The sequence below is a fragment of the Amia ocellicauda genome, chromosome 17 (assembly GCF_036373705.1).
Source record: "Amia ocellicauda isolate fAmiCal2 chromosome 17, fAmiCal2.hap1, whole genome shotgun sequence".
In the NCBI taxonomy this organism is placed as follows: domain Eukaryota; kingdom Metazoa; phylum Chordata; class Actinopteri; order Amiiformes; family Amiidae; genus Amia; species Amia ocellicauda.
Window position 1 is genome coordinate 8,686,950 of NC_089866.1, and position 13,583 is coordinate 8,700,532.

The 13,583-nt window shown below is 43.8% G+C and overlaps 1 protein-coding gene across 3 annotated transcripts in view; it reads left to right on the forward strand.

The window, feature by feature from the left end:
* The window catches only part of LOC136712467 (myosin-11), a 39,401-nt gene that overhangs the window by 15,102 nt on the left and 10,716 nt on the right, over positions 1–13,583 (forward strand). For 2 of the 3 annotated variants that reach the window (XM_066689079.1, XM_066689081.1), the window contains exons 5-24: positions 3,727–3,826; positions 4,521–4,547; positions 7,082–7,174; positions 7,382–7,445; positions 7,910–8,008; positions 8,092–8,235; positions 8,443–8,538; positions 8,714–8,832; positions 9,121–9,273; positions 9,521–9,694; positions 9,870–10,043; positions 10,268–10,382; positions 10,689–10,879; positions 11,243–11,364; positions 11,508–11,577; positions 12,119–12,279; positions 12,512–12,620; positions 12,752–12,883; positions 13,088–13,294; positions 13,406–13,543. In XM_066689079.1, coding sequence (XP_066545176.1) covers positions 3,727–3,826; positions 4,521–4,547; positions 7,082–7,174; positions 7,382–7,445; positions 7,910–8,008; positions 8,092–8,235; positions 8,443–8,538; positions 8,714–8,832; positions 9,121–9,273; positions 9,521–9,694; positions 9,870–10,043; positions 10,268–10,382; positions 10,689–10,879; positions 11,243–11,364; positions 11,508–11,577; positions 12,119–12,279; positions 12,512–12,620; positions 12,752–12,883; positions 13,088–13,294; positions 13,406–13,543 — 2,488 coding nt within the window. The remainder of the gene's footprint in view (positions 1–3,726; positions 3,827–4,520; positions 4,548–7,081; positions 7,175–7,381; positions 7,446–7,909; positions 8,009–8,091; positions 8,236–8,442; positions 8,539–8,713; positions 8,833–9,120; positions 9,274–9,520; positions 9,695–9,869; positions 10,044–10,267; positions 10,383–10,688; positions 10,880–11,242; positions 11,365–11,507; positions 11,578–12,118; positions 12,280–12,511; positions 12,621–12,751; positions 12,884–13,087; positions 13,295–13,405; positions 13,544–13,583) is intronic. The other variant, XM_066689080.1, reaches the window with a different exon arrangement.

The following is a 13,583-nucleotide window of genomic DNA, read 5'->3' on the forward strand; positions in this document are numbered from 1 at the left end:
TACCCACATATGATATTTGTGATGTGATGTTGAATAACAAGCATTAGAATGTAACTTTGGAAAAGGGTGATCTTACGCATGTCTTTTAAAGAGGGTTTTATCACCGATATCCAAGGGTGACGGGCAGGAAGTCCAGTGAGGAGTCTTAAAAACGAAATGTTCAGCTGGGAATTGTGTAAATGGGCCCCCAGGGTCAGTCCTCCGATGCCACTCTCATAGGAAACTGCAGTTAAAAATTACATTTTAGTCTACTTGTTTTTTTTCCACAACATATATATATTTTTCAGAATCATCTGTTTAGTCTGGCATGTTGCCACTACTGCAAAAAACGCTCCAACGTCTTGGATGCTGCATCTGAATGTTTAAAACAACAAAAATGTTACTTGAAAACTATGTAGGTTAGGAGGGGGCCTGCATGGATGTGCTGGGAAGGGACACATGAGTGAGAAGCTGCTTGGTCTGCTTTGACCGACTTGTTGATTTTGGCTGTGCACCCCAATTGCACGGTTGACTTGGGCTTTTGAGGGAAAGGTACTTCTATTGACTGTTCCCATCGGCCGCACAGCAACTTGCTTGGAACAAACCATTGATAGTGTCAGGCTGAGCCACAGAGCAGACGTGCCCTGCAACTGGGCAAAGTCGGCTGAAATGTTTCAGATGAGATTGCGAGATTGTGTACATCTGGCGAACCTAACACAATTCTGCAGGAATGATGCAGATTAAGGACACATTAATCTCCAATCTCTCTGTCGCCTTGCAAAATCTGATTGGAAGCTCCCCTTTTAAAGTGTAGACTTGAGGTTTGAAGTCTTTCAGTTAAGCTTGCAGCCTGCTCCTTGGTAGTAGCAGTGATTTTCATATGCATTTTTCAGATCAATACAAATCCCTCATCCTCTTTAAGCAATACCTCTGCAAAATAAAATTGATTTTACTTTAATACATTTATTTTATGTAATGTTCTCTTGTGCAAAAGGAAGGGCCATTAAAGCACAGGCTTGTGAAGTACTGTACACGGAGCACAATCTGAGTGTAGGGTAACAGGTTGGTACTTTGTGATGTGTGGGTAGGTGAAACTATTGATTTTGGTGTAGGCCTTTGTGTGTCTTGCAGTCGTCTGTGCGCCCTGTGCCTTTCCCACACCATCTCTTGAGAATGCGAAGGAGAGGAAATAGTCTCTCGTGACCCACTTGCCTTGGGTTCTTGCTGTTCTAAGCTGACTGATGGCAGGATGCAACATTCCCAGATGCTGTCTAATGCTTTCCTGCATGTGAACAACTTTTTTTTTTTCTTTTTTTCTGCAATATCATTTTCTTCCTGTTTTGTGTAGATATTACAATCGTTAACTGCAAATTTAATTTTACAGCAGCTGGGAATCGCACCCTCTTACAGGAAAGGTCTGGGTTTAATTTAAAAAAATAATATACTGTCTTTTTTTTTTATTTATTGTAAGGAAATTGGAATGTTTGCTTTATTTTTACTGTCAAATTTCCACTGGTGTACCATGTATCCAGCTGAACCTTGACTCTTCAGATCTTAAAAATGTTTCTTGTGTAAACTGTCAGTCATCCTGGATAAGGGTGTCTTCTATTAAATAAATCCTAAAAATAATATAAACATTAAGCAGAGCTGGCTGTCAAAGGCAGACTGCAGAAGAGGACTCCCACTCCATTAGGACCATGTTAAAGGGAGGTAGAGGGTAAACTGAGTTTGTGTGAGACGCTTATTCAATTTCGCCTGCAACCTAAACCTTTATTCTCACACAATCGCACATGCTCTGCCCCCACTCTTGTTCATCACTCCCCCGCTGTTGTTCACCCCTAAGTCAACAATTCGGTAAAGGACTGCCCTGCCAGTGGAAATTTCTGTGGGAAAACACTGCACACTTGAGCACCTACCCTGGCCTGCTTGCAAAACCAGAATACAAAAACTTCCTAAGAAGAGCAATGTTGTTTTTTTAAATACTTGGGAGTGTAAAAGCCTTCCCCAAACATTTGTTTTCCATTTATTTTATTTACTTATGTATTCCCAAAGCAAATCTCAAGTTTCTAACACCAATTCAGGTCCCCCCACCTCTATCCTTTGTCACATCCAGTGTTTTGGCCAGAGTTCAAAGGCGGAACTAATAACCTAGTGATTTTGGGAATGATACGTTATCACAGACAAGCACATTGGCTCTGTTCCTGGCAGTCCTGCCTATAAAAGGTTATTTAACTCTCAGATGTTGCCTTGGGAGGTATGATCAGACCAATAGGATGCGGTTTGCGTTTATTAGCTGGGGATTGGGGACAGTTCACTGAAACTCCGTTCACTGGCTCTGATCATGAATCTGAAATTGTATCAGTAAAGCAAGCAAACTTCTGGAATGCATCTTGTGATGTTTATTATGGTTTAATAGTATTTAGTTTAAAATGTGTGCATTTTTTTTTCCCACGTTTCTCTCTCCAAAGGAAATCTTGTATCAGTCGCTGTTGGCACATTCTTAGTAGAGATTTCCACAGAAAAACTTAATGTAAAGCATTTATTCACATTTTGTGTATCAGATCACTGACAATATGATGATTTTTAAAATAAGTAGCTGTGTGGCATTATACTACTAGGTAAAAAAATGTCTGCATGATGTCTAGCTTATTATCCAGACATAGCATGAATATGGTTTTGCATTTGTGCATGAGTTTTCACATTGTCGTTCGTGGTAATGCAGCAATTGGAATAGATTTCAAGCTGAGAGGCTCTGAGCTACCAAACTCTCCTCCTCCTCCACATTCAGCACTGTTTGCCTCTGGATTAGGTGGCTGGTGTGAAGGGGTTAGATTATGGAGAGGGTACAAACCTGGGCCAAAGTGGACCTTAAATTGAGGTGCCCCAGACCTCTCTGCCTGCGAAAATCGCAGCCCATTACAAGTCCTGGTGAACTGGAGACATTTTTCCTTTTAAGGAGTTGTTAGGGTTAGCTGGCAGGCTGGAGTCGTTCATCACTCTGTCTCCAGCGTTTATGATCAAAGGCAAGCTAAATTAGCAATAACAGCCTCTGACTTTTTTTTCCTCCTGTTGTATCAAAATGTTTGAATCTTTTCTAAAGTTCATAAAGTTTGTTGGGAATAAGTGAATGCCCTTTTATTTGTCCCCCTTTAGCCTTTTGTTTTGTAGACAGACAAAAGTCTGATGTTGGATACTGTTTGTTTTGATTGCTTTACTTGGTTGGTTAGTTCTTACTCCTTTAGTACTTTATTTTTTTAAATAAAATTAAAATGCTCTTGAGCCATTAGGGAGCCACAGAATGATGCCTGATGCTGCTTGAGAGCACTGTAAGAGAGGTCTTCTGGTTCATTTTCAAGGTGTACTACTTAAGATAATTACCATAATCATGTTAGCTTACTATAGCTCTAACATCTTCAACACTTATAAGAACATACACCATGGGTTTCTGATCCAGCCTGTTTTCACATTCTCTTGTTTGAGCAGCACAATACGTAGAACACCCAATGTGGAGACAATGTATAAATAAGTTGCATTCTGACTGTGCACAATACTAAAATGGTTGTCACTCTTTGATAGCTGAAGCCTAGAATATTGAGATTGCAAAACGATCTAAATACCATGAGCAACCAACTGACTTCCTTGCACATGCTTCAGCTTTACTGTTGAAGATGAGGATTTGTTCAGTGAGATACTCTTCTGGTCTGTACCCTTCCCACGATTCCTCTGCTCATTGTTGCTGTCTGGCAGGGGGGAGTCTGGTGCTGGGAAGACTGAGAACACCAAGAAAGTCATTCAATACCTGGCTGTGGTGGCTTCCTCCCATAAAGGCAAGAAGGACACCAGTGCTGTGAGTATCTCGCTCGCCTGCTTGCTCGCTAGCTCTGTCCTGCTCCAGCACAGAGCTATGGGAGACTAAACCACTGCCCTTGGTAATGTGAGCTGCGTGGAGGAATTCACATGAACTCCATCTTCACCTTTGATATAAACAAGGTCAGAAGGGGTTTGCTTGAGAGGTCAATTAAAACAAATTGCAAAGGCACAAGACATTAGTTTAGTTTTAGTATATTCTTCCCCCCTGTGTGCATGTATGTGTATTTTTCCCTTTCCCCATCAAGGAGAGCATCTTTAACTGAGAGCACAAATCAAGGTGGACACATTTCAGAAAAATGCACAAACCTCCCCTATCATCTTTGCAGTGTGTACAGAACAAAAACTGTCCAATGCTGTGTTTTTCCCATTGACTGGCATTACATTACCAAAATGATTCACCAAAAAAAAAAGTTCATATTTTCTGTGAAATACTGAATGTTCCTGTTAGATGCAGCAAAATTCTCTTTCCACTACATATAATACTAGCAGTTTATCTTCAGTTCAGTGCAATATACATCTTCCCCATTACCCCACCCCCCCTTGTTCTTTGACTAATTTCTGCATCACTGGAGAGATGGGAGCAGGAATCCTCTCTCACAGAGGATGGAAACTCTGCCCATTTCCAGGAAACCACATAACTTAACTTGTGTATCATAATTTCCTCCGAATAGCAACAACCAGGATCACAGTTGGCCTACGTGAGTAAAAGAGAATTCTTTAGAGTGTGTGTGTGTGTGTGTGTGTGTGTGTGTGTGTGTGTGTGTGTGTGTGTGTGTGTGTGTGCGCGCCCACTCGTGTGTGAGCGCGTATGTGTGTGTGTCATAGATTCAGAATTGCACGCGAGAGCTGCTCACCCAGATAAAATACTGCAATGAAATCTGTACTGTGGAATTCTCACAGAATCCATGTGTAATTTATAAAGGAGACTTTGGCAGCATGGATTATCCTCCATTTAAGAAGTCATGAGAAAGAATAGATCAGACTAATACTTCTACTATGAGTTTGAAATCTAATCCAAGAGTAGATCATGCTCTGCATTGTCTTATACTTAACATTTGGAAATGTACTGAATTCCATTCTTGAACATCGCCAAAAGAGAGCAAGGTACGGTATTAATAATTTGGTAATGGAGGTTCCCTGCAGTATTTTCAAAAGTCTGGGTGGTAGGTGGTAAATTTCTAAGGATTCCACACTTTTTGTGTGTTTTTTTTATTTTTAGATAGACCTCTATTTTAACCCTTTCACTGACAGGTTTGCCCCCTGGCACTGAAAAGGTTAATCACAAACCATGAGCACCGTGTGAGCATGACCCCCCCCCCCCCCATCAAGAGCATCCCAGCACTTCTACCTCCCTTCTCGCCCAATCCCAGGAGGGGCTTTTAGTGTAGCAGTGACTTCCTGTTTGACTTTACACTGTGTGGACTTTTTAGACACTTGAGTAATCACCAACACTTGTTCTACTGAGCCTGTCAGCACAGTTATATATGGGAGGGGTGGAAACCCCTGCTTCCCCAGGTACATGACAATACATTAACTATAAAGATAGAGGGGCCCCAAAAGTATATTTCATGTACCAACCCCCCACCCACCTTCCATCCTCCAAGCCTTTGGTGATATGACCTAGACTGCATCACCATCATGTCCCAGTTTAACCAAAGAAACCTGAGCTTCAGTGAACGGAGTCATCTCAATGCCTTGGTTCTTCTTTTTGCTACTGTTAACGTGCAGTGCAGAAAGGAACTCCCTTCATTTCAAGCTCCAAATTTGGTCTTACTATTGAAAAATTTCGATTCGATCCTTTATTGGGGATACGGTCAAAATCATGACTTTTTTTTATTGCAGGTCTTCAGAGTATCGTCTTTGTGTCCATGGTCTGACATTTCCCATTTCCTCAACTTTTCTTAATGTTAAAATTTTCTATGCTCGTATGCTTCTGTTTAAAACCTGTTTATTACAGGCTTCCTGCTTCTCTGTCCTTTTTTCTTCCACCTTTCTCTCCTTCTCTCTCAGTGTCTGAAGCAATCAGGGATGTGCTTTCCTTCTCCTGGCCGATCTGTCCTGGGTAGATATTTCTTTGCGAGTTATTGCAATTTTCACTGTTTAGCAATACTGATCTTCACATTTTCTAACTCCATCCGTTCAACAAACATCCTATCTGTTACTAAGCCACAAACTTAAACTCTAGGTTTTACTGTAAGGATACATTTGACCCCATGGTTTTCTGTATTTGCCAAGCAATTTCCACCATGATCTCTGACGTGGCCAGGTTATCTTTTCATTTATATTAATCGATCTGAGCATTAATTGTAAAGCTCTTCCATTATTCCCCTTTTGTTAATCCATGGGATGGAGTAATATGTTCCAGACCAGAGCAAAAGCAAAGCAAATTGCAGTTTCTGTCCGCAATGCGTAATATGCAGACTGATCGACCAGCACACTTGGCACACACCAGGGTGACCCCCACTCCCAAGGGTGAGCTGTGCTCTTGCAGCTCCGGGGAAGAGGCGCTGCTGCCTCCAGCCCAGCCCCTCAGCTGACTGCCTGTCTTTGATCAGGGGGGATTAAGGCTCCTGGGAGTGACATGCTGTTTCGCTCCACTGCTACCCTGCTCCACTTTGGGGTTCCTGTGAAGCAAGAGCATCCTAACACTTGATCACTAGTTTAGACCAGTGAAAATGATCAGATTTCCCTGCCAGGTACAGTACTGAGCAATCCAAAGGAATCTGGAAAATATTTGACCTTTTTGTCATTACAATAGCTGTACAAGAGGCACATGTGAAGTTGTTTGGAGAGAGCACTCCAGTCTGCATGCAATACGAATTTCAGAATCGGCACTGAATTCAAGCCTCTTAAAAGGCTCATCAAGGCAGCAAACCTCTACTTTAGACCTTCAAGGACAGACACCAGCATACTTTATGAAAGTGGAGGGTTGTGATGGATTGAACAATGCAATGTAACTTTGTAACAATGCAGCTCATCAGGCATTCAAGTCACCTTTCTATCTGGTTGTTGGCTGGACATTATACTGCTGTGCCAGTGGTTAATTTAACATTCAGTCAGGACAACTCCTGCGATAATGGCACATTTAATTGCAATAAAAAAAAAAATCCTTTGCTCTTTCTTTTTGTAAGAGGGGGTGGGGTTGGAATTCTTAGATGGACCCACCCCCTTTCTCCATGTGCGGTCTCATTGGCCGATTTATCACTAATGCTTTTCCACCCCGGTCTTTCAGGGGGAGCTAGAGAAGCAGCTCCTGCAGGCAAACCCCATCCTGGAGGCCTTTGGGAATGCCAAGACAGTCAAAAATGACAACTCCTCCCGATTTGTGAGTGCAGACTAAATCCCTTGGGCAGCTGTGTATGTGTGTGCTGTATAGATGCAGTATTTTAATGCATGTATAGCATAATCTCAAAATTGAAGATATGGACATTTTCAAAATCCTGCAGTCAATGTGACCCAAGTATACACACACATATTTTCAGCTAAATATGATTTGTGATTTTGTGAGAGACATCCGTCTAATTTTCTACAGGGAAAATTCATCCGCATCAACTTTGATGTGACCGGCTACATTGTGGGAGCCAACATTGAGACCTGTATCCTGAGAGAGAGAGGATGGGAGAACAGCATGGTGTGGGGTTAGCCAGGCTGGCATGGGCTTATCAAATGTACTGTCCCTCAGAGAGCTGATCTTTCAGATTTGCATGGCCATATAAAGTGTATAACATGGTACAAACTACAGCTCCCCCGCCCCCCCCCCCCCCCAACACAAACACACACACACACCAAAAAGGACCTTGTTATAATTTAATCAAATTTGCTAAGTTCATTTCACCCCCTTCTCTACCCCTCAACAGCCTGAGCAGGATAACGTATAAACATAAAGACTAGTCTGTGGCATATCTATAGCTGCAAACCCATTGGTTTCAATCCCGTTAAACCTACAGGGTGACAACTGTCACATGTACAATTAAACGGTCCACAAATACCACACCACAAACTGCTGGCCTCACCTGTTGCACTATAGCAAACTCTTGCCTTAACTCAATCACCACCACAGACCTGCTGGAGAAATCCCGTTGCATCCGACAGGCCAAGATTGAGAGAGCCTTCCACATCTTCTATTACATGCTGGCTGGTGCTGGAGACCAGCTGCGCGGTAAGAAGACAGTCCTCATTTCTCTGTGTTGACACACAGACTCCCTTGACCCCTTGCATTGACAGGATTGTGTTCTCTTACAGAGGAGCTGCTGCTGGAAGGCTTTGGAAATTACCGTTTCCTGTTAGCAGGCCATGTGCCAGTCCCGGGGCAGCAGGACAATGAGATGTTCGATGAGACACTGGAGGCTATGACCATCATGGGCTTCAACCAGGAGGAGCAGACTGGTGAGGCATCACCGACACATCCTGCTTGGTGGCTTCAATGAGTGGTCCACTATATTGCGCTTGTCCTCCCGATCAAGGGTTCGAGATCTGAAATCTTTTAAGCATGGTTCACACCAGTTCCCTGTACATTAGGGCTGTGACCAAAGCAGAACCTCTGGTGGCCTGTGTGACTCCCATCTAACATGTTCAACTCCTTGTTTGCTTTAGCCATGCTGAAGATTGTGTCCTCAGTCCTGCAGCTGGGAAACATCATATTTAAAAAGGAGAGGAACAATGACCAGGCTTCCATGCCTGACAACACAGGTGAGGAGGAATGAACACTGCAATTAAACAGTCTTGACGTCTTATTTCATGACTTGGTGTTGCCAGGTTATTCTGGTTGTGAAAAGGGAATTGGTGGCATGAGACATCCGTAATGTGTGATTGTTAAATCTTCTGTGATTCTTTCCCCTTCGCAATGTCAATCTTTGACTTCCAGCTGCCCAGAAAGTGTGCCACCTCCTTGGGATCAATGTTACAGACTTTACGCGTGCCATCCTCACCCCAAGAATCAAAGTGGGCCGAGATGTGGTGCAGAAGGCACAGACCAAGGAGCAGGTGATCCAGTGTTCTTAGGATAGGAGTTGCATGTATTTCAAGATTTATCTAAATGTACTGTAAATAAAAAATGAAGCGTAAAATGAGTGCAATTCTTGACCAAATGATGTATATATTTCATTGATGTAATGCATTTTATTACCACCAATGGATAGAAATTGAAAATAAATTATAATGTACAGTAAAGATTTTACCTCTAATGCATTTGATTCCTGTTAGTTGGTGTGTTGGGAACAACATTTTTGCTCTTTTCCAATTTAAATCTACTGTTCACTTCTCCCTGGACAGGCGGATTTTGCGGTGGAGGCCCTGGCCAAGGCCATGTATGAGCGGCTGTTCCGCTGGATTCTGGCACGCGTCAACAAGGCACTGGACAAGACGAAGCGCCAGGGGGCATCCTTCTTGGGCATCCTGGACATCGCTGGCTTTGAGATCTTTGAGGTGAGGATAGTCCACGATGATACCCGACTGCATTGCTGTTCGCATTTTTGCCCATCCCCAGAGTGCCTTTCGGTCATCACAGAAGATGTTCATTTCTCAAAATGCATTACAATAAGTGCATAAATGAATAGAGTATGCAATATTAATCCTAATTAAGGTACATTTAAATCCAGTGCAAATTTGCTAATAGGAGTCTCCACCTATGATTGGATTTCTTCAGTATTCAATAGCATGCTTTGTTCTGCAGGTGAACTCCTTTGAACAGCTGTGCATCAACTACACCAACGAGAAGCTGCAGCAGCTGTTCAACCACACCATGTTCATCCTGGAGCAGGAGGAGTACCAGCGTGAGGGCATTGAATGGAACTTCATCGACTTTGGCCTGGACCTGCAGCCCTGCATTGAGCTCATCGAGAGACCGGTCAGTCATGCACCTAACGTGTGTGGTTCAAATGCAACAAAAGACAACATTTAAAACCCTACAAGTTCGATTGAAAAACATTAGTGAGTTCCCTCAGTCATCTTATTCACGACTGAGCTTGTTCACATCTGTGCGTCTCTCACTAGCTCGGATTGTTGGCTTCTCTCCCTTGTAGAATAATCCTCCTGGTATCCTGGCCCTGCTGGATGAGGAGTGCTGGTTCCCCAAAGCCACAGACACCTCCTTTGTGGATAAGCTCGTCTCCGAGCAAGGCGCCCACCCCAAGTTCCAGAAGCCCAAGCAACTGAAAGACAAGACTGAGTTCTCCGTGCACCATTATGCAGGCCGGGTAAGACTGACTCTGGCCACACTGACCTCCCTCTCCGCCCCTTCTCCTTGCTGTTTCAAGTTACGGTCAGCCCTGGTTCAATTTTGAATTTCACTATCACTGCAACTGTATTGCTTCAGAATTAGAACTAAGAAAAGCAGGTCCAATGCTAGAGATTTTATTTTTTTACTTTATATAACCGTTATAGGTTTGAGAATTACAGGTTCCTTCCAAACTCTCTGCAGGTGGACTATAATGCTAGTGAATGGCTGACCAAGAACATGGACCCCCTGAATGACAATGTGACTGCTCTGCTCAACAGTTCTTCCAGCCAGTATGTGGCTGATCTATGGAAAGATGGTGAGGCTCTGCATTCATAACCTGGTAATGTTTCACTATAGATGGTGCAGCTCATTAGGTCTTGATAGATCTAATCCAACACAGGAGGTAGCATTTTTTTTTTTTTTTTTCTTTCTATTCAAGGCATTCATCTTCAGTAAAACAGACATTTAGTTTATCACGTGCATTGTTGTAATATTTATTTCAACCCTGAGGAAACATGGTTGTGGTATCCGACACACCGATTGTGCAAGACGTAATTGCTGGGGCCGGCTGTTGAGTTAGTCTTGTGCTCTTGGCTGACTGCTCTCTCCCACTGGCTCCCAGTGGATCGCATTGTGGGGTTGGATCAAATGGCCAAGATGTCGGACTCCGCGCCCAGTGCCTCGAAGACCAAGAAGGGCATGTTCCGGACCGTGGGCCAGCTGTACAAGGAGTCCCTGACCAAGCTGATGACCACCCTGCGTAACACCAATCCAAACTTTGTGCGCTGCATCATCCCCAACCATGAGAAGAGGGTACGGCCGCCCTGTTCCTGCTCTAGAAATCAAATCACTTTATTATTATGCATGCTAATGAATTTCCACTTAGTGCACGGCATGGCATCAGCATGCTATTGTTTAGTTGTTAACTTGATGCATTTCTCAATCTCTTGTTCTCCATCAATCTCTTGTCCCAATTCTGGCTCATTCTCATGCTGTGTTGAACTTGAGTGTGACTTTGGGTGCAATACATCCACATCCTGCACACTGTTAGCCTTGCCTATTAAGATGTAATTGAATGATGGCACTTTTACTGTCCATATACATGCAGCACAGTACCTTCATAGATGTATCCTGCTTATTTTAGTCTTCTCCCTTTTCTCTAATGCCTTTATGCAGGCAGGGAAGCTGGACGCCAACCTGGTTCTGGAGCAGCTGCGGTGTAATGGTGTGCTGGAGGGTATCCGCATCTGTCGCCAGGGATTCCCCAACCGCATTGTCTTCCAAGAGTTCCGCCAGCGGTGAGCATTCCGGCAACAGTTTCTATGAATGTGTTCATTTTTTCCTCCTAAGTGGCAAAGCGAAAATGATGACTGTTTTATTGTGGTGATAAACTTTTTTTTAAGTAGTCTTCTCTGTATTTCTTGCCATTCACTCATTACAGATATGAAATCCTGGCTGCTGGTGCTATTCCTAAAGGATTCATGGATGGCAAACAGGCTTGCTGTCTAATGGTGAAACTTCCTTTCAAACATTTTATAGATTTGCATGTTTTTTGCTAAAAAAACCATTTTCCAATTTATTTATTGCCAGATGTCCTTATCCAGTGTGACTTGGTTTACAGAAACCTTTTAAAGCACTACAAAAGTGCAGTAATAAAATTGGTATAAATTACAACAAGCATACATTCTTGTGCAAATGAGGTAACCAGAGCAGACAATACCTAGGTATGCCAAAAAAGACTGCGGTCGTGCCACCACTTGCATGCAAAGGCTTAAAAGGAGCGGGCACTGGAGGAGGGGGAGCAATAAGGGTAGTGGGTTTACTCTTAATAGTACAATTGGAAAGCACTGTTCTCAAAATATAATGGAGGAAAAAGTGGTATGGCATTTAAGTTTAGATGGTCTCCTTTCAGTATTGCAGTGTGCACCTCATTCCAAAGGAAGCAAAGTACTCTGCTCTAAAGGGGCTCAGTGTACATGGAGGCCTTCTGTTGTCACGTCTGTGACTGTTTTTTTTTTTTTTTTTTTTTTTTTCCCCTCTCTCCTCTTGTAGATCAAACACCTGGAGCTGGACCCTAACTTGTACCGGATAGGCCAGAGCAAGATCTTCTTCCGGACTGGGGTGTTGGCCCACCTGGAGGAGGAGCGCGACCTGAAGATCACAGTTGTCATCATTGCCTTCCAGTCACAGGCCCGTGGCCACCTGGCCAGAAAGTCAGTGCATTAATTAGTTAGTGGTATCTAGGGTGGGATGCTAGGAATTGTATTTTTTATCCTAAATACACTCCAACCTAGTAGATGTTTCTTTAGCCAACAGTGTGGGATTTGGTATGGAAAGCAAACTCCTATACAAGTGTATTGTGCTCTATTAATCAGTCTCCTATTGTGACCCATAGTGCCCTGTGGGTAATTTGCTAATCCAGCCATTCCTCCTCTCCCCTGGCAGGGCCTTCGCCAAGAGGCAGCAGCAACTGATGGCCATGAAGGTGATCCAGAGGAATTGTGCTGCCTACCTCAAGCTGCGCAACTGGCAGTGGTGGAGACTCTTCACCAAGGTAGGATTTTTTTTTTCCACAATTTGTTCTGAAGAAACACGTGTGGCTGGATGTCATACTTTCCAGACTTTCAATAATGCTTTTGAATGTTTAGCTCCTTGAAAATCTCCCCTTGATCACATTCTGATCAGGTTAAGCCCCTGCTGCAAGTGACCCGTCAGGAAGAGGAAATGCACCTGAAGGAGGAGGAGCTCCAGAAAATCAAAGATGCGGCAGTGAAGGCCGAAACAGAGCTGAAAGAGATTGCCCTCAAACACACACAGGTAACCTGGACTGCCCTGCCCAATTTGGCTTCCTACTACAGCCACTACCACTTCTGTACACTCCTTGCTTAAGTGACTCTTGTCTAAATCATCCCATGTGAGTCATCCCCCTCTCCTAGCCCCAACCCCTAATCACTACCTGTCTCATGTGAATCTCTCCTCTGACCCTCACTAAAACTCTCCACATCTCATCTCCTTGCTCAGTTAATGGAAGAGAAAAACCAGTTGCAGGAGCAGCTGCAGGCGGAGACTGAGCTCTTTGCAGAGGCTGAGGAAATGCGGGTGCGGCTGGCCGCGAAGAAGCAGGAGCTGGAGGAGATCCTGCATGAGATGGAGGCACGGCTGGAGGAGGAGGAGGACCGCAACCAGAACATGCAGGCAGAGAAGAAGAAGATGCAGCAGCAGATGCAGGTCTGGGTCACACCAGAAATTTGCTGAACATACTGTTGGTGTACCAATATCTCCACAGTTAGGGACCTCAAATGTTCACCTGACTGGGTTATCCTGCTCTCCTGTCTGTAGGAGCTGGAGGAACAGCTGGAAGACGAGGAGGATGCCCGTCAGAAGCTACAGCTCGAGAAGGTGACTGCAGAGGGCAAGATCAAGAAACTGGAGGATGACATCCTGGTGATGGAGGATCACAACAACAAGCTTCTCAAGGTGAGCCAGGGGTTCTGGATGCAAGAGAGATCTGAATGTA